This window comes from Taeniopygia guttata, chromosome 6 (assembly GCF_048771995.1).
Source record: "Taeniopygia guttata chromosome 6, bTaeGut7.mat, whole genome shotgun sequence".
In the NCBI taxonomy this organism is placed as follows: Eukaryota; Metazoa; Chordata; class Aves; order Passeriformes; family Estrildidae; genus Taeniopygia; species Taeniopygia guttata.
In genome coordinates this window covers 19,666,576-19,690,849 of record NC_133031.1, presented here as the reverse complement: position 1 = coordinate 19,690,849, position 24,274 = coordinate 19,666,576, and the positions used below count along the sequence as shown (strand labels likewise).

The 24,274-nt window shown below is 44.8% G+C and overlaps 1 protein-coding gene across 1 annotated transcript; it reads left to right on the top strand.

Annotated features, from left to right (window-relative positions):
- The first annotated feature begins 8,639 nt into the window (after nt 1-8,639).
- Nucleotides 8,640-23,389, top strand: DRGX (dorsal root ganglia homeobox). Its single transcript, XM_072931082.1, has 4 exons — nt 8,640-10,208; nt 12,711-12,883; nt 13,193-13,305; nt 22,191-23,389. The coding sequence occupies exons 1-4, from the start codon at nt 9,216-9,218 to the stop codon at nt 22,454-22,456; spliced, it is 1,545 nt and encodes a 514-aa protein (XP_072787183.1). The 5' UTR covers nt 8,640-9,215; the 3' UTR covers nt 22,457-23,389.
- Nucleotides 23,390-24,274: the final 885 nt, after the last annotated feature.

The window sequence follows — 24,274 nt, the reverse complement described above, 5'->3', positions numbered from 1 at the left end:
GAAAACTACTGTGTGCCTGCCCTGAAGAAGCTGGAGCACAGCTGTGTTGTAAGATCTCTTCTATCCACTCTGAAGGCTTGAAAATACTGTTTGGTATGAGGCAATATTCTAGGAATGCTCGATGTTTCCTCCAGACTGCCAAGGGTAATTACTATGGTTCCTGTTCTTGGTGTAGGAAATGGGGCAATTATTTGAAAGATCCAAGTAGGATAGTATTTATTCATAGTCCTGGAGCTTGTTCTGGGAAAGAGGAGTGACTGGGTGTCTATGGTAAATTCTAGGGCTTTCCCATAGATACCATACCCTCCAGACTATCATCAGTCCCTTTCAGATTGCACACGCAAATGCGTTTATATGTGTGGGTTCATTCTTATGTACACCCACCTGCACATGCATTCATGGTCGGAGGCAGCTTCGCTCTTGGTTCATCCCAAAGGATGGTGCAATATACCCAGAACAGGGATGGAGTGCTTGGGCTAATGTGAAAACATTGCCACATCCAGAGGGTGCATTTCAATGGCTTTGTGCAAAAGTATGCCACACCTGGGCCACTTCTCTGCTGGCCTGGAGTGCGGCTCACCTCCAAGGAGAGTAGTTAGTAGGTGTGAATTTGCCTTACCTTTGGTGAATGAGACAATTGTGCATTAAAGCAGCTAGTAAAATGTTTTATTTCTTCCTATAGGGTTTATAGCTAGAAGCATTTCTCAGAATAAGGGGGACTGCTAACTTTCCTTGTAACAGAATATGTGCAGCTTTAGATTCTTGCATATACTAACTGCCCTTATTCAGGGCTAGATCATGGTCTGCCTTATTGTGGGAAACAAAAGTTGCAGATTTTCCCTGAGAAAATGACCTGATACTGAGTAGTGACTAAACTTTAACTGAAACCACGATTTGGGGATGCTGTAAATTCAGGCCTTGTGATACAAAGTGGCATTATTGCATAAAGCCCAGTATGCAGATTCAGATCTGTTCACAGAAACTTTGTTTAATTAACCATCAGGTTACATGGTATTGTCAGGCAGCACAAAATTGGTGTGTGTATTTAAAAATCTGTGTAGGCTTTGTACTGTGATCCACATTGTAATCGACACTTCATCTGCATCATATTCTCTGCTAAATGTGCTGAGCCAGTGTTTGTGGCCAAGCACTGTATCCTCAAAAGCCATAGAATCTAAGACTTCCCTTGGAAGTCTTTATTCACAACTCTTGGTTAAATTTGTTTTATCTGGGAAGGAGCACCTTTGTATGGTATCTTTTTATGATATCTTCACTAAAAACCCAGATAATCCCCCTGAGAACCAGTGTTGTTTTGCTTCATCCTGGCATAGGCCCTGCTTGTGCTAAGCGTAGGTTTGGTAAAGGCGCAGCTCCAGGCAGAGAGTGGCAGGTACTGAGGAAGTCTGGCAGACTAATCTTGTGTGCCACCAGAGTTACTACAAGGTACCTTCTTGTTTTCCATCAAAAGGGAAGGCAAGAGTGAATTATGGACTGTTCGTAGGGTGTTCACAGGGTCCTGGCCAGCTCTGAAGGGAAACATGGCACTAAGAGAATCATATGGAGGGCGGTGGTGAAGGTCTGTGTGTACCTACATGAAGCTTTTTGCGACCTGGATTGAATGAGTACAACGCTTGCCAGGACATAAAAAAGACAGGAAATCATGGGATCAGGCCTGGCATACTGAATGACTTCTTGGTGGTATGAAATTTAAGCTAATATCCCTTTCTGTCTCATGCACTTCCTTTGCCATGTCATGAAATTTCTATCCAATTCAATTGATTGCTTAGCCGTTGTCTAGGCTCTGATTAGGGACTTTCCTCTGTGATGTTGCATGTTCCTTTATTCAACGATCATGTCATTTCTGTCAACAACAGCTCTCAAACAAGAAGGAAATATATACCAGTATATGCATACCAGTATATGAAGTCTCCATTAAAGGCAGAGGAAGGAAGAGAAGGAAGGCTTACTATAAATGGGATCAGGAATGTAGAAGTTCAATTACCAGAATTCATTTTCTTTGTACATGTTAAACCTGTTGTAGCTGCTGTAACTAGCACATGCAGTTGGGTCTAATTGCTGCCTTCCAGCTCGACCTAATTGACGCTCTGATTTGCAGTCACCTTACCTCTATGAGTCCATATTTCATTACATTTTACCCTAGCTCCTGAAATCCTACAATTTCTGTGGGTAAAAATAGACTACAGCAATCCAGAGCTTTTGTGTATGAACTGTCAATCGTTTATCCCCTGTAAATTTCTTCATCTACTCATGAACAGTGGAAATACAGTAAGTTGACAAAGAGGTTTATTAATTACCCCCAAATGCTCCTTATTTAGGCTGACATAACTCCTTATAACTCACTGGGAGTCTTACTTAAACTCTGACTGAAAACTGCAGTGATATAAAAGCTTAGAGATCATTTCAAACCATAATTGGGGTGTTTATCTTACAGGACTATGCTATTCTCAGTCCCTGCCCATAATTACAAAGAAAGAGTTCTCTGATGAAGAATGTGTCAGTATTTTCCCTGGAAAATTATTTAAAGAAAAGCTTTTGAACTATGAAAACATCATGGTTTTAGCTTTAAATAAGCAATTCAGTCATCATTAAAAAAAAACCCTCTAATGTCTCCTGCAGCTTTGATTTCAAACACGTCACATTCTTCATTAAAGCAATCATTGTTAAAACAGAGGGACATAAAGCAACATAGGATTTATTCCTTCATTAAACTGATGATCCGTATATGAAGCCAATTAACATTATGAGTCTGGTGAACATCAAGTGTAAAGAGGTTACAGAAAATTAAAAGCAGTCACCTTGGTCTTTAGATAAAGAAAGAACACTTTTACATTATAAATTATAAGAGTGTCCAAGCGGGACAAATCGGCAAATTTGGTTAATTGGAAAATACATTTTACTGCACATGAATTAGGGTAAAATAACCTTTTAGCTACTAGCCTTTTTCTGCGGTCAGGTATTGAGAATCACAGGAAAGAAAGCATTTGGACATGGAGAGGCAAGAGAGCCATTTCATCAAACTGAGCTGTTCCTTGAGTTTTACAAATGATCCCCTCAAAGCTCCGTGTTTCCAAGGAAAACATCCATTCAGTGATTTTGCTCAGCAGTTCAGCTCTAGGTTTTGTTTTCATGGGTGAAATATAAGAAGAGGTGTGTTTGTGTGTGCAGCACAGGAACAGTTCTGCTCTAAGACAGACATGATCAGCAAAGAGTCTATCCTGAATTATACCTATTTGGACTTTTTCTTGCAGACCTAGTAATTAATATTGATATTACATTATTGATATTACAATCACAGTAATAACAACAGTAATAATAATAGTAATGAAAATTAAGTTTTTGCAGGTGACTTAAAGAGCTTTACATTAAATGGTAATTCTTTTCCTGAAATACTGTAGCTCTGTATGCTATTTCATTCTTGTTTTCAGTGCTTTGGTAGCTGGATCAGAGGAACTCCCAGAGAAATACTAGAATGATCCCAAACAATTTACTGTATTTTTTTTTTTCCACTGTAGTCCCAGACTGGCAGGAAAGCGTCTGCAGCAGGGGAACACGGAGGGACGCAGGAGCAGCTCTGCCGGCAGCCTTTCCCCGGGGAGGGCCGGGCGGAGCGGAGCGGGTCCGGGGCGCGGAGCGGGGCCGGGGCCGGGCGGAGCGGGGCCGGGCGGAGCGGGGCCGGGAGGAGCGGGGCCGGGGCCGGGGCGCGGAGCGGGGCCGGGCGGAGCGGGGCCGGGGCCGGGTCGCGGAGCGGGGCCAGGGCCGGGGCGCGGAGCGGGGCCGGGGCCGGGCGGAGCGGGGCCGGGGCCCGGAGCGGGGCCGGGGCCGGGCGGAGCGGGGCCGGGGCGCGGAGCGGGGCCGGGCGGAGCGGGGCCGGGGCCGGGGCGCGGAGCTGCGGGCGCTCTCCACGGTGCTGAAGTGCTGCCGCCCCGGGGCTCCGTCCGCCCGAGAGCAGCACCCAGGACTCCTCAGCGCTAACTTTTAATTATGTCAGCCCCGCGTTTCGAGCATTAAAATTAAACAGACACTGGGCTGGCGAGGGGTGGGGGATTATATATTGCTTAGTTATCTCCTTGTTTTGCAGCTGCTGGTCCTTGGGAGAAAGTTGAGTCTCGACCGGCTCAGGGTTCTTTAGCTTCTATTTAAAAAGCAACGACTTGGAGCACTTCCCCGTGCTCCATTCTGCCTTCTTCTCCTCCTGTAATACGCTGAACTTGCAGGCTTCAAACTGCTGGGGAAAGTGAGTCTTGGAGCCAAAACAGCAATGCAGCCCCCTGACTAGAGCAAGGTCTGAGAGCACCATAATGAAGTTATTATTATTTTATTAGGGGTTCTTATGATAAACCACTATCTCACTCATCTCTTCCCGACGTCAGAGAAAAAGGAAAAGGCACATCTGTCTCTGTGGAAAGGGATCCTACACTACTGGTCCTGTGTGGATTTTAAAGCTCAAGAGGGAGAGACTGGCAGGAGAGATGAAGGCAGCACCTCTGGATTATGGCCTTCTTTTTAAGGTTACTTGACCCAAAGCTTGTGCTACTATTTTATCAAGTGCAGTCAGATTCAGAGCATTGGTCTTTGATCTTGCATGGTGCTGTAAAAGCCATCTCAATTTGTAGTATACTTTACTGCTCAGAGACTTGCCTGCATGGTGAGCAAATGTCTGTTGTCAAAGATATTCCTAAAAGTGTGTGTGTAGATATATAAACATATATAAAACACCTGAAGGCGGCCTTCTACATCTGTTACTGCTATGCTAAAATTATATTTGAATGGATAAGACAGGATCAGATCAAATCAATTTGTATCTCAAATAAAATTAATTTTTGCCTTGCCTTGCTTTTACAGGATGGAAACATAACTCCAACTTGAATATACATTAGGGGAATTTCCACATCTATGCCTAATGTAAAAGACGGAGCAGGTGATATTTCTAAGGCTTATTAGTGTTTATTTAATGAGATCATATGTACTGAATCAACTTTCCAAAGACATCATCTCTTCAGTATCACTATTTCTGCACCTGTATTGCCTGTATCCATCTCCTTTGCTATGGTATGAATGTGCTGTCTTTAAACTCCCATCAGATCTAAGAGAGCCTGTGTAGATTTGCTCGCCCTTCCTGCACAGAACATTACAATCTTTATAAAATATTAAATTTGTGTAGTCTGCCGGAGAAGCAATTGTTCCAAAATAAAATCAGCAGTCTAGACGAAACATAGACACCAGAACTTATCAACAGTTGTCTGACTTACATCTTCTGATGCATCTTGAGTGGGTCATAATACCAACTTTATTTTCAGTGGTGCATAAATTAATTACACGCATTTAATAACCAAAATATCATTATATTCCCCCTTTAATATCATAAAGGCTTTACGCCAGGGAAGCACTTAATGTGCAGGGGGCCATAACAGGCTATTATCCTTGTGTAATGCTATTACAGAACCAATTATGCGCCATTATACTTGCTTTTTTTGCAGTTTATGTGATTTGATCCAATCCCGCGTCCCTGACTTGAAAATTTCATCTGGGTACTTTAAAGTCTAATTTTCACCCGGGCTGAGGCAAGGGCCATCTCTCTCTGCTGAGCCTATGTCTCGGATGCATTTTAAAAGTAATTGCGAAGGGTCCCGCCGCATATCATTTGCAGACGGGAAGCGAGCATAAATCCAGAGACCCCTCGCTGCGAACAAAATCAAACTTTGCCGTGGTACGATCGCTTGGAAAGGCGAGGCGTGTGCAGAGCGGCCCCCCAAAACCCATCCGGCGGCAATTACCGGCGCTCCGGCAGCGGCGGGCGGCGGGGCCGCGCTCGGTGCGGCGGAGCCCCCCCGGCCCGCACCCCCGGGCACCCCGGGCGGGGGACACGCAGGGGGCTGCGAGCCCCGGAGCGCAGAGCTCGGGAAATAATGGGATTGTGCTGCTGCCGTTCACATTCCTGGCGTTTGCTGAGAAATTACGTTTTTTTCTTTTCATCCTCTCCACCCCCCCTGCTCTGCACACCACGTGGGCCATTTGTAGGGCCCAATAGACCTATCCAAGTTACTCACTGTAGACAGCGCTGGAAATAATCAGATTAAGGCCAATTATGCGTGAGATTATAAAGGCAAGTGCTGAGAGGCAGAGCATGCTGTAGACAGATATAAAGACATCTGGCCACTTCCAGAACTCCACAGAGCCCTTCTGTCTCTGCAGCCAACAACTCACAGCGCCTTATTCTAAAGCAAAACACCCCCAAACCCTACCGGTGATTTTTACTTCTGTTCGGTTTAGGTATGGATTACTATATTAATACACCTTCTGGATTTTTTGTTTGTTTGCTTGTTTGTTTTTAGTATGACTTAATATAAATTTGAATTGTTGTTTGATTTTTTTTTTTTTTTTTGCTTGCCGAGGACATTGGCTCCCAGTGTGTTGGATGTTTTAAAAAGAAGGCAGCTTTTAGGTTTTATTGCTGTTTCATTTAGGCAGAATAATTTAGATTTTCTTTTAAGCCGTTCAGTCTTACCTGCAAACGTGTTTTTTTTTTTTTTTCCCTTATGTAACTATTTGTTCCATAAAGGAATATTTGAGATAGATACATAGATAGATAGATAGAGAGAGAGAGAGAGAGAGGATAAATAGATAGATAGATAGATAGATAGATAGATAGATAGATAGATGGATGGATGGATGGAAGAACAAGAGAGGCACAATCTGCTATTCCAGGCAGAAAAAAAACCAAACCAACAAAGTTTTTTGCTGATTCTGATTACTGTACGCCAACCACGGAGTTTTCTCCCTTTGGCTTTTTAAATTCGTTGCACAGAGTCAGACGCTACTTTCTCTTCTTCCTCTGGGATGGGCTTTAGGGTTTTCAGTGGGTTTCTTCAGGTGTTTTGTTCTGGCTCTTCACCTATTCTGCTCTTTCCCTCTGTGTGTTCCGATCTGCAGGAGGCACCTCGGCGGCGCGTCGCGGTGCCCGATTCGGGAGCTGCTGCCGGCCCGTCGGTGCGGGGCGTGCGCGGGAGCCCCGCGCCCCGCGGGCTGGCCCCGGTCCCGGCCGCCGTCGGGCTCGCAGCTGCGGGCAGCGGGCGCCCACCCAGCCGCAGGGCCATGTTCTACTTCCACTGCCCCCCGCAGCTAGAGGGTGAGTGTTGTCGCACAGAGATGTCTAAATACAAGAGCTGAACTTCGAGGTGTCTGTGGGCGGGGGGTGCGCTGGGGACGGAAGGAGAAACTGAGACCGAACTTGCGCCACGATTGTCGCGTGCTGGGATAAGATGCAAATTTATAGAGACAACTAAATAGCATCCTTTTCCTTAAGAAAATACAACCCTATCCCCCTCCCCCCTCCTAGCTTCCCCTCTTGTCACAGGAAGGAAAGAATGATTGCATGACTTTTTTTTTTTTTTTTTTTTTTTAATTTGATTCCTGCTGAAAAGGGCTTGGTTTTACACCCCCACCCCCGTCATTTTGCCACCTGCCTCCCCTCTGTGGATAGCGATCCCGCAGTTGAGCCTCAGGCTAAGAGAGATGCTTTTCTCCCCTCCCAGCACAGATGTTGGTGTCATGGCTGTAATCGGGACACTTTCAGGACGTGATCACGCCTCCTCCCTCCAGCCAAAGGGACCGCATAAATCTTTAATGCTATTTTGCAAACATTCTGTGGGAGGATGGGGAAAACTGAGGTACAACAGCAGAAAAAAAAAAATACGGGGGAAAAAATATATTTGGGAGCATGCTTTTCTTTGTGCTATTGGTTAGAGACTTAATTTTATTATTGTTGTTGTTGTCGTAGTTGATTTCCTTTCCAAAAATTGGCAGCCTTCAGGATTTCCTCGTGTCCCCCCCGCAGATGCCCAGGCCCCTCTGCCCCGCTCCCTCCGGCCGCTGCTCGCAGTGCGCGGAGCATCCCCGGGGCCGCGGCCGCGCAGCTCCGGCCCCCGGCGGCTGTCCCGCCGCCCCGAGCACTGCCGGCACCCGCGGCTGCACGGCGGGGGAAGAGACCCGGCCCCGTAAAATCCCCTGGCAAGGATGCTCCTCGCACGGGCATCACCCCGCGAGAAAGGGGCTTTCCCTGCGGCGGCGCTGGCAGGAGGAAGTGGTCCAGCGGTTTCATCCCCCATCGGGGGAGGGTCAGCCCCTCTTGCAGCACGGCTTCCCAGGGCCAGCGGACCCAAGCCGGTCTGTGCATCCCGGCTGGAGTATTCTCTCTCCCAAGTTTTCTCCGGGCGGGACAGGGGAGCCGGACTGGGCAGGACAGTGCGAGGGTCCCTCCCGCCGGTGCCACCGAGCTCTGAGGCGGCTTTGTTTGCTAGTTTTTGGCAGATAGGTTTGGAAACACGTTTTTGTTTTTGCTTGTTTGTTTGCATTATGTTTGTTTCCCCGGTGGCAGCGTGGGGCCTGTGCCTGTGTTTGGCGGCCCGAGACGGGGAGCGGCCCCGCAGGCTGCAGCTTCTCCCGGCGCTGTCCGGGACCGGCCCATCGCTCTCCCGGCTTGGGCAGCAGCGGGGCGGGGGAAGGGGAGATCTGTACTGCCAAAGGATGAAAACAGCGTTGGGCATCACAACTAAAAAAGTTAAAAAAAAAAGAATACAACTCCGTCCAAACCCCCCCTACCCACCCATCACCAAATCAAAGCAGCGGAAACAGAAAAGCTCTGTTCGGCCAGCCGGGGAGGCCCGGTGCCGCAGGGAAGAAGGGACGGCTTTCTGGGGTCACCGGGACAGTATTTTATTCTCTGATGAGCCTCTCCCAGGCCCAGCGGAGTGAGGTCTGTGCGAGGAGGGGGCTCGGGGCCGTGTTTGTCTTCCAAATGATGCTGGAAGATGAGCGGTGACCTCCAGCTCACGTACCCCAGAGCACTCCAGGGGCAGATCCGCAAGTAGGGTCACGGCGACACTCAGCAACGCTTCTGCGGGTTTGGGTAGATTTCTGTTCTGTGAAGGTTTCTTTTGGTTTGGCTTTGTTTTTTGTTTGTGGGTTTTGGTTTGGGGCTCTTTTTGTTTTCTTGTTTTTGGTTTGAGGTTGGTCCTTTTGGTTTTATTTTTTGCTCTGGTTTAAGTTTTGAGTGGTTTTTTGGTCTGTTTTGTTTTGTTTGTGGCTTTTTTAGCCTGTTTTGTCAGAGAACAGGAAGGGAGTGACCCATTTCAACACGGGCACGCAGAGATGATGTGTGACCGGTGGGAGCACAAGGCCGGGCTCCGCTCCACGGGATGTGGTTCGCATGCCGGTGGCCCATGTGGCCTCTCCCGACCTCCGTCTGGGGACAAAGCCCCGGTGCCCCAACCTCGATCCCGGTCGGGGAAGGGCAGGGCGGCCTCCCCCAGCCCCGCTACCGACTCCCGGCGGTTCAGCCGTGGCCGAGCCGCCGGTGCCGGGCTGCACCACGTTCACGTTCTCCTCCAGAAGCCGGGGCGAGCAGACGGGGCCGGTTCGGCCGCTCCGCGGGGTGCGTTCCTACCTGCGAGCGGCCCCGCTGCCTCCTCGCCCGGGCAGGGCTCCCTCGGCACACGGCAGGGCCTTGGCCAGCTGCTCTCCACACGCCTATGTCAAAGCTTCGTCTCTTCGTCCTTCTAAAACACAAATTGCTCGAAAAATGCTCTTTGCCGGGCGCAAAATCCCCCGGTGCCCGCAGCAGCCCCGGCCCCGCGGGGCAGGGGCAGCACCGCCCGCCCGAGCGCTCCGTGCCCCGGCCCGGTGCCCCCGGGGCACGGCGGCCCCTAACGCGGCTCTCGCCCGCAGGCGCTGCTCCCTTCGGAGGTCACTCCGCCGGCGACTTCGACGACGGCTTCCTGCGCAGGAAGCAGCGCCGCAACCGCACCACCTTCACCTTGCAGCAGGTAGGAGCCCGCTTCTCCGCGCCCCTGGCCCCCGCACCCGCTGCCCCCCGCTCGCCCGCCCCGCATCGCTCCCTGCCTCCCCCGTGCCTGCTCCCTGCCAGCCCCCAGCCTCCTCCCGCATGCCCCGTGCCATGCCAGCCCGTCCTGCCTGCCCCTCTGCCTCGGTGGCCCCGTTTTCCTCATCCATGCCTGGCAGACACCCCCGTGGGGCAGCTGGATCCCTCCGGGTCCCTCACAGATCTCTGCTCTCCTTCCCTCCATCAGCTCGAGGCCCTGGAAGCCGTTTTTGCTCAAACCCACTACCCCGATGTGTTCACTAGGGAAGAGCTGGCTCTGAAAATCAACCTCACGGAGGCCAGGGTGCAGGTAAACATCCTGGGGAATTACTTAACTCGGATGTTCAAACTGGCAAACTTTTTAAATTTTTTTTTTTTTAATTTGACATCATGACTGCAGAGTGCACATTTGGCCAAAGAACGCAAATGAAGACGATCTGTCATTTTCATGATGCACTTTAATAACATCAACATAATGTGGAATATTAGATTAGGTTGATTAATCGGTCATTCATAATTAACTAGTGATAATGTTCTACACTAATTTGTCCGCGTCTCCAAGGTACTAAATTACATCAATGCACATCCATTTCCTTGCTTTTGGAGGGGGGGCGTGGTGCAGAGAAAAGAGCTGAGACGTGATTCTCCAAAGCAACTATGACCACTGTTGAGCAGTGGGGTTAGTCAACTGCAGGGAGCCCAGCTGCCAGGAAGAAAGCTTCTGCACCTCTTCAACTTTTCTCCCTTCTGCCTTCTTTCTAAACACTTAATTTAGGCAGATAAATAGCCTGCAGAGCAATTCCCACACCTTTAATATGATCCAATAAATACCATTGGCCATGATTACTCTTTCCACAGCCACACTTTTTCAGCCCTTCCTTTCTTCCTTCTCCTTACCTTTTCCTTGTTTTTTTTTTTTTTTTTTCTTTTTCCATATGTTTGTTTTCCATATCCAGTCCCTATGTAGGTGTACATGCTCTGCTAAGAGAAGCAGTCCAGCAGTCATCAGGGATGGATCCCTGTAACTCTTCAGGCATCCACAACAGAGTTGCAAACCGTTTTTTGAACATGATTATGCATTCATTTTTATTTATGCAGCTTTTCTGCACGGTGTTCTTCTATTTTTTTTTTTTTTTTTAATTTAGGTGCTTGGGGTTAAGACTATGCAAAGATCTAATTGTAGGAAATATAATAGCTTGCCTTTTGTTCCCTAGGGTCATGTTAGTATCTCTTAAAACCCAATGGCTGAAGAGAGATAATGGAATTCACCACAGTAAATTGGGGATTGTAAACAAATTATTTCTCCTATAATCAGATTATGTGATCCTGATTATTAAATCTGAACATGAATCATTGGTCATATGCGGGCAAATTAAACTGATTATTATTTGGAAATGAAAATCTCCTTTTACCACTGCATTGTAGGTACTGGCTTAAAAAAATAATAAAAAATGCCATTTTGGCTATTGGTGCCTAAAGACTGAACTGCAAATTGAGATAAATGGGACAATTATTGAGCATTCAGAAGTGGAAGATCATAACTTCTTCCTGAAAGGTGCAAGGGTGAGATAGGGGTGGTGACAATTAGATTGCTGAGGACTGGTGTTTAGCCTTGTTGTTGGCTATTATGCAAACAGACAATAGATGCAAGCATTTGTTTAGCCTGCTTTCATGCAGGGACATGGGGAAACACAGAGGATGGGAGATATGTTTACATTATACCCCTTGCTCATTCAAATATGATTAATGTGCTATAAAGCAGAGTCTTAATCGAAGATGATGTTGTCAAACAATAACTAAATAGGGAAATAAACGACTTCATCATGCTCTTTCCTCAGAAGCAGGCGAACTGTCAGTGCAAAGTCATTAAAATATGATAATGAAAAATAGCTCAATTAAATATTGTTATAGCTGTGACCTTCATTCAATTAAGACACAAGAAAGTGTCTGCATTTTGCTTTGCATTTAACTGCTCTAAATTTAGAATATAGATAAAATCATTATTCAATGTTTGCTGATACATGCAATTAAAAGGCAGCTAACTAAAATGGAATTGGAGAAGGAGAAGAATAATAATAACAACAATCTCTCCTATACTTGAATTCATGTATTAAAATGTGGATTTCCTGACCTCAAGAGAGGCTTGGCATTTGCCACCTCAAACATAGCTCTTTCAGCATATCAGCTCCAAGGTTAATAGAAAAGAAAAGTTTTTAGATTAAAAGTCAGGTGAAAAAAATCAAAAATATGAATATTTGTTTTGCATATGGGGAAAAAAATGTTTGGAAACTGGTGTTCTATTCTGAGGTCATACTGTGGACTGAGGTGGGGTTAGTTGCACAACAATATTATTAAACTCCAGAATGATGTTCCAAAATTAGTACCTACCTGCTTCTGAGTCCTCTGAAAGCAGACTGGACATGAGAGGAAGAACAGCCAGAAAATGGGCTGGATAAGATGGCCAGATACACACCTTTTCACTTCTAACCTCTCTGATCTAGCAACAACTGATTTAAAGAGTTATGTATGTTTTCATCAGAGTGCTTAGATATGTATAACCCTAAATTTTTGTTGTGGCATGCCTTTTGAATGTCTTTAGACATTTCTGGCTTGTTTTCCAGATGCAGAAATATTACTCAATGATACAAATGTCATCCTAAGACTCAATTAGAATAGCAATGGAGATACAAAATAAGAGGTATATTTAGCCAAGTTACTAAATGACAGATTTCACTAGAGTAACAATTTACAATCTCCTTTCTTCACATTTGGCTAAACATGGTTTTCATCTAGGATTTCTCTCCCACTCCAGGTCTGGTTCCAAAATCGAAGGGCTAAATGGAGAAAAACAGAGAGGGGTGCTTCTGACCAAGAGGGCTCTAAGGAAACCATGGCTGAGGTGGCACCTCCTGCCAGGAATTTAAATTCCCCTTCTCCAACAGATCAAACCAGGAATAAAAAAGAGGGCCTGGAGATCCAGCAGAGGTAAGAGAAATACCTGATATCAGCTGCCTACCTGTCTGTGGGGTAAGAATGCCTCATATGTGTATATGTGCATACAGATTTGCTGCTATGCCTTGACCTAGAGGTATCATCTTTAGAGAATGAGGTGTTTCTTGTGCAATCCACTGTTCCCTGTGGCGATGCTGAAGAGCTTGTGGCTGTGGGAGACTGATGTTGTCCAGCCTGGGTCACATCTAGTTGTGTGCTGAGACACCAATGTGTTAGAGTGCATGCACAAATGGAATCAGCTGGGTCTGGTTTTGTAAGGAATTTTTCTCTTTTCTCCATCAGCCTGAGCCGAGCTGTGGGTCCTACAGGACCTTTCTTCCCTTCCTGCCTGCCGGGGACTCTTCTCAACACAGCCACCTATGCACAAGCCTTATCCCATGTCGCCTCTCTAAAAGGTAAATTACTTTACTTAACTTGGGAGTGAGCTCAAAGAGCATCCCTTTCAAGCCAAGTGGCATGGTCCCACTGCCCTCTGTGAGGAAACCTCTGGGAAATGGCAGATCCCTCTTTCTCTTTAGACTGGCAATAGTTGCACTGATCAGTGCTGCACATACCAAAGTGAGTCTCCTGTCGTATCTAGTAGCATCATTTTTGGCAAAACTTCAATTTACTGTCACAGCTACTTTTTTGAGGTCAGGTTTTCTCTGAAGGAGCAAGATAGGTAGGGTTTTCTCCTTTAGAGTTTTTGTTGCATGTGCTTTTTTTTTAAGAGTTAAATTTATTCTAATAAATTAGTTATATACATCCTTTTGCATTATGTAGTACCTGGCACCATTACTGATGCCTCATCTGCTCTTTGCATGTGGTTTCCTTTGCAGTGCATCTCTGCACAATCCAAACCTTTCTCTTCAGACAGTAGGTCCCCTTTGAGAACTTGAGTAAAGCATGTTCCCAGGGACAGGGGAGGATACAATATAATTCCTCATTACCTGGGACCCCGGCTTCAGGAAGGGTACATCCCGTATCTGTATACTTTTGGTTTCCAGCAGCAGTATGCAACTTTTAAAAATAAATCACCTACTCATCCATTAGCTGTTCTTAGTCTAACAATTTATAAGACTAAGAGTGTAAGCAGGATGAATTCAATTTATAGATTTATAGGATGCAAAGCCTCATAGCAGTGCCAAGCACAAAGAGGCACATACATTTACTCTGTGTCCCAACGTGCTGCAAGAACTTGTGAGGAAAGTTTCTCAGATAAAGACCCCCCCACTATAAAGAAAAATGTCCTCTAATACATCTCACTGTATTTTCTGGCATACCTCATGTTCCTTGTATTTCCAGTTAAATCAGCACTGCCAAGGTTTATTCCTGGAGCAAATGTTTGGAGCTCCTGATTTGTGTGTTAAGTCCAGTGTCCTGCCCCCTGTACCCCCTTCCCTCCTGTCTTTCAAAAAAAGCTGAAGCCAGACACATCACACAGTTACTGCTCTTTTGGTAGGTGTGGGACCTGGAATTTTGAATCAAGAAAGGACACACACGTGTGGCCTGAACCCTAAAACTCAAAGGCTAATTGTCACCTGTAAGTGGGCAGCAGCTGTTTAGGGTACCTGAGTCCTCTTGATCTCTGCCCTGTGAAGTCTTGAGGTTGCAAATTTTGAATTTTTCCATCGGGAAGGAACAGCCTCTCTTGAGTAGATAAGCTGAAATTTTTCAGGCAAAAAAAATTGCTTATTGATAACTGTAGTCCCAGACAAGTTGAAAAGTGTGGAAATAAGGTTCAGTGAATAATTTCGATGACAGTAAAGGGGGCTTTTTCCTTAAAGTTTGCATTCAAAAATTTTCAAAATAAAATGCATCAATATGCCTTCTCACTTGTTTCATGTTAAAATGTAGTTAAATTTCATGAAAAAATTACCCAAATAAACCAAACCAACCAAAATGAAAGAAAAAGATTAAAAAATGTTGTGAGGTGTTGGTATTTTTAGCTGGTTGGATTTTTTTTGTTTGTTTGTTTGTGATTGGATTTTTGTTGTTCTTATTTTTGGTTTTTTATTTGGAAAACTTCCTGATACTCTTTTCTTTGATTTTACAGCTTAGATAATAAATTGAGAAACTAATAATTTGCTCTTTTTTACTTGATTGAAGTTTTTACAGCCTAGGGACAGAAAAAGTTCTATTCCTGAATCTTTTGTAGATATTAAATAGTCAGTTGCCCAGACTAAGAGACGGTGTCCTGAAGAAACTGGCCCAAATGTAGATAGAGATTTTTTATTTATACAATTTATACAGGAATGGTCAGCATCAGATGCCTGCATATTGTCTTGGTGAATGTTATCAGTCATACATGCAGTTCATTCCTGAAATGTCTGGAACAGGACAGGGAGAGACACAGGGCTCACAAAACCTTAATGTGACTGTCTTTGTCATATGCTCGGTTCAGTTTGCTTGACTCTCCCTTTTCATTTTCATTTGAGACAGGAGCTGTGTGCATGTGGACAGTAGTAAATGTCCTTATACATCTTAATTAAGGGACCTAAGCCCTCCCTTGAAAATCTAGTTATAAGCTTCTTGTTTTTTGGATTGTTTGGATAAGGGAAAATCCATCAAGTAGAAAGGTTTTTCAAAATTTTGCAAGTTTTATTGAGGAGTGAAATGATTGAGAGGTCTTCCCAGTATTTGTCTTGTGCTAGCCATGCTTTGAAACTACAAGGAATTCTCTGTGCTTTTGAAAGCAAAATAGTTGCTCCAGAATCAAAGCATTATTTCACTAGGAAAGGATGTATGGCCCTGCTTTCTGCGATGCAAGTGTCAAACCAAGTGCAGCTCCTCTATGTGGACCTTCTAAACAGATATATATTCCCACCACTGAGAGAACGATCTTGGCAGTAAAGGGAATCACAGCCTTCAGTACAGCCATACGATCTGCCTGCAAAAAAATCAGCACTCTCAGCACATCAGGGTTTACTAGGAAATGTAGGTTGTTTTCTTATTCTTTTGAGGAGACAAGTTGTGTTTTGTTGGACTTGTGAGCCAACACTTTGCTGGTGTCAGTGAATAATATTTGACTGATGCTTTAGAAGGAAACAAAATCAATATAGTGAATAACAAGTGATGATGGTGATGTAAGTAATTAATAATTATTTTATGCTCTCAGGGACCATTTTCATTCTGTCATCTGAGAGCTTTTCATCTTTAGTAAAAAAACCCAATACCTCTCTTTCTCTGACTTTGCTTGGCTCCAGACCTAGCTTTCCAAAGCACATAAAGTGTTTAGGACACAGGGTTCTGGGATTTAATTTGTAGTAAAAGGATGTAATAGTTGATGGTGAAGACTAATCTACAAGAGACAGGAAATCTTAAGACAGCCTAGTCTGGGGCAGGGACTAAGACTGCAACTTTGTTTTTGGAAAGACATGTTTGCCTCAAGTGGCTTTGGATCCCCCATGTGCCATTTCTAGGATATGGGGATATTGTTGGAACATGAGACCAGGTCTGCTCTTATGAATGACAAGAAAGCTATTTCCCTAGGAACTATGCCCCATGAACTCTGCTGTCTCTGAAACCGAGATTTTTTTCTCCATCAAAGTGAGGATATTGGCACCACAGGATGTTCTGCTAATAAAATGGGATGGCTATACTACGCAAAGAAAACTGTTCTTCAGAATATAGACTTTTCCAGAGAAGAGTATATTATCGCTGGACAGTTTTTCTCTATAAAATATTCTCTGTTCAATAATACAACTGACCTTTTCCTGTTTTCTGTCTCTGTGAAGTTTAGAACACTGGAGGCTGTACTCAATAGCAAACATCTGTTAACTACTGTATCATCTCCCTATGTACTATTCTGTCAGGAAATATAATTCCTCATTTGAAAAATTAGCATAAGGTCATAATTTCTGGGGTATACAGTGTTTCCTGCTTCAGAGGTTTAGTACTTCACCACTGGCCATAATGAGGAAAAAGGTTGACTCACAGAGATGAAATTCTGATGTTCATTACTCTCTGAAATTGCCCTGATTTGACAACTTTGCTACTTCATTGTGGTAACTTCGACAGTTCCATGATCTTCTAAGATGAAACACTTACTGTAAGCCAGGCATCTGCAGTCCATTTAGTAGATTTAATTGCAGACCTCAAAGATGAAGGGAAAATACTTGTTTTATTTATGGGCTGTATAACTATAGAGTCATCTAAAGAAGCTAGTGTTCTGTGCAGAGAGAGACCTCAAAGTACCTTCTTAATGGATGACAGCATGAATGCAATTCATTAATGCAGAAGATGTTATTAATGGGTGTAAACAAGAATCTCCGCTTTCCAGCAGATGTGTTCTACCATTCTGGTGGCTGAGGCCAAGAGTGTGTCTCTTACATTCCGCTGAAATTTCCCCAGACTCATGATGAGTGAAGTGTATGAGGAGAGAAATAATTACACTTGCCAGGGAATTACTTTCATAATTCACCCACAGCTCTTCTTTGTGCAGGTTATAGCTCAGTTAGTTTTCATGGCACCCCCACACCACTGATAGAGAAGCACGATTGTATCACGCACATCCAAATGGGTATTGCAGGCCTCTGTTGATTAGGCTCTTTTATGGTTTGCTGCTACTATGGTTGCTGTTCATATTAGGGAGGCTTAATTGCAATAGCCAGGAAAAAAACCTAAAACATAACTAGAACTGCCCATCCATTACGTTTCAATTTCTATTATGGAAAGATGAAGGGAATTTGCTCAGTTCCATTGTACAATTCCCATTGCCAAGGCTATGAAAGAAGTGTTCAAGGGCCTAACTCGCCCTTGAACTGGTGTTTACTGAACTGAAGCTCTGCTGTTTACCGTAAGACTGGGGGATGGGAATAAAACTCTTGGGGTCTTTTATTTTCAGTGCTATTCTGGATTATGGATTTACTGACTTTTCTGACATAACATAGCCAATATATTAAGTGGGTCTGTTTAGCATTTTTCTTAGTTTATCTGCCACTCTGACTTCAGAGAATCTAAAACATTTCTTTAGTTTGCTGCAGATACACAAATTGACACAATTGAGAAAATTATTTTGTTTCCCACATCACAGGTCCCCAGCTCTAGCTTTGCCCTACCTCACAGGTAGACATTTTTGGTCTTTTTCACAAATACTACGAAATACACAGGTACTTGGAGCCCTAAGAGCCATGGATAGGAAATAGGTGCTGTCTTGTTCCTCCAGGACAAATCTTGATTAGGTTAGCGGGCCTCAGCTGGGCAGGGGGTCCTGTTGATGAGGTTGCCAAGCAGACACTATTCAAAGGACTAGTTCTGTTCTCCCAGATTTTTTGTGGGGCTTTGCTGCCAGCCTTCCTGCCTTAACAGGCAAATCCTGGCTTCTGATATTTTTTTTTTTTTTTTTTTTATTGTACATATAATGGAGGATGAAATCCTCCAGTTCCAATGTCCCCAAATTAAACTGGGACCATCTGATGCTTCCCCATTTTAGGATTGAGTTCATGCCTTTCTTGTTCTGAACTTCCTGATTCAGAGCTCAAGAAGGCTTGAATAAAGCCACTTTTATGTTTCCTACTTTAGACTTAGGCTTTAACTGACAGAATGTTGTCATCTGTGAAGTGCGAGAGGGAGCTCCCATTGAATCAGCTCCCACTGTGGTGATCAACACTACAAACCTGAGATTGCTGTTGACCTTCCAATCCTTATAAAAGGGATTTGAGCTGAAGAAAACCAATGTGACTACTAGGAGAAGATAACAATAATTAAATCAAACATAATCTTTCTTCTGAAAACTAAACATTATGCATTGATATATGAGGGGTTTAAATGGGATTTTTTCTCTCTTTCCCTCCATGTCAGATTGTCATTCAGCTGTCCATATCAAATGCTGATATGTACAAATAATGAAAGAAGAAAGGAATGTGGAGTTTGCCTTTTGGAAAGACTACCTATTAAATTCTTTAAGACCTTGACTTGAAACATAAAATGCTATTTAAAAATTTATATTAATATTTATGTATCAGCATGTGCCCCACTCCCATCCCTCTCTTCCCACCTTAAACTGACCCATGGAACTGCACAAAAGAGTCCACAACGAAAAGTGTAGATCTGATATTGTTACAATTTAAATGTGATGTTGGCAGAGACAAGACAAAACTAATTTAATTTTTCCTGTCAGTCTCTGTAGTAGATCAATTAAACTGCCAAGTGGATCAAATATTTCAGACTGTATTTATTACATTAAGTATTTATGTTCAGGCTGAGCATTTAAAGTATGATCTCATATAGGAATAGAAGGAGGTTTGGATCAATCCAGCAGAATTTGCTGTAAGTTAATGGAAATCTAATTGTGTATTTTAATTTTGTGTGCAGAAGGCAGTAAGTTCCTGAGAGAAAGCAAACAGTACCCTGTCCATATTGCAGCAACTTGATAGAAATCCTATTAAACTAATCTCAGATTGTCATAGATGTCGGTGGGGGCTGGATTAAGGTCTAGGGCTAACAGCTGAACCCTCACTGATTTTGATGTATGCCTGAAGTCCTCTGAAGATTTGAAATAAGTAGGAAAAATTCCTTCCTTTCCCACTGTGTGCTCAGGGCTACTGCAATAAGATGTTAAAAACCACTGCTGCCCGCTATATATGGATGCCTCTTTCTTGGTCATTGTCACTTTCCTGGAGATTGTGGGCTGACTGACGGGAAGGTGGTGACCTTGGACTCCTGAGTGATCCATTGTTGGCCTTGGCTTTGTGCTGGCAAAGTCCAGTACATTTCACAGGACTTATTATCTGCAGATTCAGATGATTGTAAGGTAGACTCAACCTTCTTTACAACATAGGAATAAACAGGGCTAAATCCTTTTCTCCTCTATTCTAGCTGGACCCTGGAGCAAATGATGCTTTTTACTTTCCTTTTTTTCATCTGTGAGCTGTTTGCAAGTATTTTAACCTCAGTGGAAATGAAAGGAATTGTTTATGGGTGAATTATTGCTAGAGATAGCTTTGTTACTACCACAGGTAACTGCACCCTCAGGTTGCAGAGCCACTAGGTAATATCAGGGCAAATTATTAAGCAAAGATCTTAGGCTGGTACTGAATACTGATAAATATTTTATTCCTCTAAAAGTGGAATGAAAATTATTCTTAGGGGATGGAGCCGATTCCTGCTTTTTTTAAAAGGGGAAGACTGCTTTCCACTTCTCCGCACCTCCCACCAAGCAATGTCTGTGCCCAGTCCTGCATTAAACACTGCAGGCCAGCCCTCCCCTCAGCCTGGGAGTTGAACAGCTGTGTTTGAAAGCCCCATTCAGTTTGTGTTAGAAAGCAGCAGTGAAAGGCAGTTGATGCTCCTGCAGGCCTGGCTCCCCCATCTCTGAGCAGAACCTGAAGATAGTGGGACATGGTGCGAAAGACCTGCTGCAAACTGCAGGGACACTGAAGGGCCTCTCCTCCCTCTTGTTGAAACAGTGGCTGTGATTCAAGAGGGCAAAAAATTACTTCATGAGCATGGCTAGGGGTGGCAAAAACTGTAAGTTCTGTTACTGAGTAGATGTTATGACAAACCCTCCTTCTGACCTGCTCAAAACAGCCACAGAATTCAAGACTGAACTTCCTAGAGCTAAAAGCAGAGGATTTTAGTAAAGTGCTGAAACTTGCTTGTGGTTAAATTCCTGGAACCATGGAATGTTGGTCTGCTGATTGTATGCTTTATCAGAAAAGTATTACAAGAGAAAAGGGTTCTCTCCATTTATATTAATAAGCTGTCCTTTGTAGATGCCGTTTTTTGAAATGCAAGGAATACTTTTTCCTGAATGTTACGGCAACAACAAATCTCTGACAATTGCTGTGGAGAAGTCTTGCCAACATCTTAAAAACAAACAATTGTCTGCCTTCATTCCTAGCAGATGGGTGCTGACCCGTTGCTACCAAGAACAGAAGTGTAAAACTCTGTAGGTTATTAGTTCCATCACTTAGTCATGAGCCATTTAACTCAAATATTAACTGCAGAAATTAAAGCAAGTCCTTGGCTTGGAAAGATCAGGGGAAGATACTGCATTGTGCCAGGATGTGTGTGGCTGGGCTGTTTCTGGTTGAAAGGTAGCATATCAGCAAAAGACAGGCTTTTGCCAGGGGTGTACATGAGGATGTGGAATTGTTGTGGCCTCTAAGAGCCCTGGAAATATGGTGACTAATTTTTTTTTTTTTTTTTTTTTTTTTTTTTTTTTTTTTTTTTTTAACCAGAGAGTAAATTCAAGAAGTATCTCAGCCCTCCCACCCTGCCTCCCCATACTACTCCTCTATCACATTCTCCATCATTCAATAGTTGCCTATAAGCTGGGTACCAGAGTGGCTTTTTGGATGGACTTCATGTCCTGCCCAGTGATCAACCTACACTTCCAGGTGTGCTTGTTTGTGAACTGGCCCAAGCTCCAGCATTATCAAAGAGAAACCAGAGGAAGAGCCTCAGGAAGGCAGCTGGTAGAGTGAGGACTGTCTCTGTCAGTGGGCTGCAGGGAAGGTTTTGGCTTCAAGAAAGACTAATCACTACATCTGTGCTGCAGTGTTTTCTTGCCTGCTTGGAGCAGCCACATGTCTCCAATGACAGGGTAGAGATTCTCTGGCCCATCTTTCCTGATGGGACTCTAAAGCTGTATCACAGCAGCAACTTTCAGTAGCTTTTGCTCCCTTCTGGAGGCTGCTCTCTTTGAGGTGTCACCCTGAAGCAGCACAGACACTGAATGGGTAAAGGTAGAACGGACTCTTCCAGGTAGACATCATGCCAGTAGTAGGCTGGGGCCTGGCCAAGGGAAAGTATCTCATTTTACAGTGAGATGGGAGAAGGTCATCATAACAAGAGAATATTTTCACCTTTCTCTCAGCTGTAATCTTTCAGTCAAAGATAAGCAACAGAACCCCTACACTCACTCACCAAATGCTGCTGCCTGCATTGATCAGGCTCAGTGTGCAGGTGGAGGGCAGGGAACATCTCCAGCATGGGGCTGATAGCAGCCACAGAACAGCAGCTTGATATGAGAGAGGAAATGAGCTGAGCCTTGCTTATCAGGAAATCTCATGTGTGATCTGAACTTCACTGCTCACCTCTGTCTCTACTTCCCTCTTGTACTCTGTTTGTCACCCTGGATGACTCAAGTGTAAGACCCTTCTGACAGAAGGATCAGCACAACAGGATAGTGGTTTTCTAGGCCTCGTGATCCAGAGGACACCTATGTACACACTAGAGGTCAATGTACCCACTAAAGGTCAACCCCATCTGTCCTCTTCAGACCGACCATGGAGGGAGCAGACGTTTTCCATGACCTTTCCCAGCAGTGACGATGCCTTCTCTCCTTCCTCCCCAGGGAGCCCGCTGTGCTCGTGCTGCGTTCCAGACCCCATGGGCCTCTCCTTCCTGCCCACCTACGGCTGCCAAAGCAACCGCACCGCCAGCGTGGCCGCGCTGCGCATGAAGGCGCGCGAGCACTCGGAGGCTGTGCTGCAGTCTGCCAACCTCCTGCCCGCCGCCAGCGGCAGCCCCACGCCTCCTGCCACAGCCGGCCCCGAGGGCAGCCAGGACAGGCAGCCCTCGCCAGCCAAGGAGCACATGGAAGGCGAGAAGAGCGTATGAGACCATGAGACCGGAGTGGCGCAGGGCAGGGAGTGCCGCCGCGCCCTGCCGTGGGTGAACTGCAGCGTGGCTGGGCCCGTGGGATGTCCTGGCACCACCAGGGACCCGCAGAGCTGAGAGGCCTCTTGGGCTGCCTTTCATGCACCCTTGCTCTTCTTGTGTCGCTGTAGGTTCATTTCCCTGATTTATCAGCACTATCTGTGTTTGGTGAAACTGTTTTTATTCCCCCCTTGCCCCATACATCCCAGGGATGCTGAAAGGCCCAGGATCCTGGCTTGCTCCTGCACATCTTGACTTCCCATCCTGTGTGAAATGGATGGTTGGAAGCAGCACATCACTTCCAGATAAGAGTTCTGGGACAAGAGATGCAGCCAGGCACCAGTCACTCCACTGCTCACAACAGAGGGGAAGGAATATCCAGGTATATTCCAATTTGGCCTGCTGGTTTCTGAAGGTGCTTGACTTCAACCAAACCTATCCTGGGCAATCCAGGTGTAAGAGAAGAAGAAAATAGATCAAAAATCTTCATAATTTTTGTCTTTTTTTTTTTCTTTTCTCTGAAAGTGAAATTTCTCATGCAGAGTAGATTACTGGGAAATTGCTGAGATCTGTTTACTTGTGACTAAAATCCTTGCACTAGCCTCTGTGTGAACATTAGTGTATTACTCTTGCCATTCCCTGCATTAGACATGAAAGACACATGACTTCAGAGTGGCATTCACAGCTTCAAACAGTAATGCTGGTATTTAATAGAGAGTCAATTGTCTCTAGATCTGCAAAAAGCTGGGGGTATTTTGACATCACTGTCTTGGAGAAAGAGACTGGAAGAGAAAAATAATCCTTCACTGCAAGACTGAAAGCATGTTTTTCCATGTTTTATGTTTAATAAAGAAGAAATAAAGCTTGGAAGGATATTCCTTTATGCTATCCAAATTTATACTATTACATTTACTGAAAGCTTGTTGTAATGAATCTAGATATGAAAAGGTACTAATTATTATAGATTGGGAACAGTGCAAAGGAAATTGATGCCTCAGTGAATTTAGTCTCATCTCTCACCCAAACTTCCCCAAAGCAAAACAGAATTAGATTTGAAGAGCAGTAATTTTAATCTGGGGTGCCTCATTTTTTTTCCAGGGGAACTGCACATGAAGATTTAAACTTAGCTACATGGACTTGAATTTTTCCAGGTGCCATTTGCAGATTCCTTAGGCGTGTCCACAGGTGTCCCTGGAGAACAGGCTGAAACCACTTTTCTGAGATTTTGGTTAAGTAACATGGAGGCTAGTGGAAGGATTCCTGTCACCTCTGATCCTGCACATTGTGCTGCAGACCTCCTGAAATGTGCTGAGCACATGCCTTTACACAGGGTTTGTTTGGCTGTTCACAGGATCCAAGTTTGGGGTTGTGCTTGGAAAGGCAGTCCTGAGTAAGGTTGGCAGCAGAATTTTGTCTCCTCCATGTAAGTGATTTCAGCCCATGTATTTCACAGAACCTGGGACTTCTCTGGGGCTCACAGGACCCTTTCATACCGCCAGGTGCACACCTTCCTTTCCACAAGGCTTGGTTTGATATCAGCACCCATAAAAGGGTGGGAGCCCTGGTGCACCTGGGGTGGCTTGGCAGCACTAAGCACCATCACTGTGGAGGAGCCAAGGGTACCAGGCACCCTCAGAGCAGAGTTTGTGTCTCCTGGGCACGAGCCAGCAAAGAGGGCATTGCTGGGTCTGTCCTTCGGTCAGAGAACAAACAAGTCAGGCAGGGCCCACATGCATTAAACGGAGTAATTTTATTTTACTTCTGCCACATAGTGTGTTT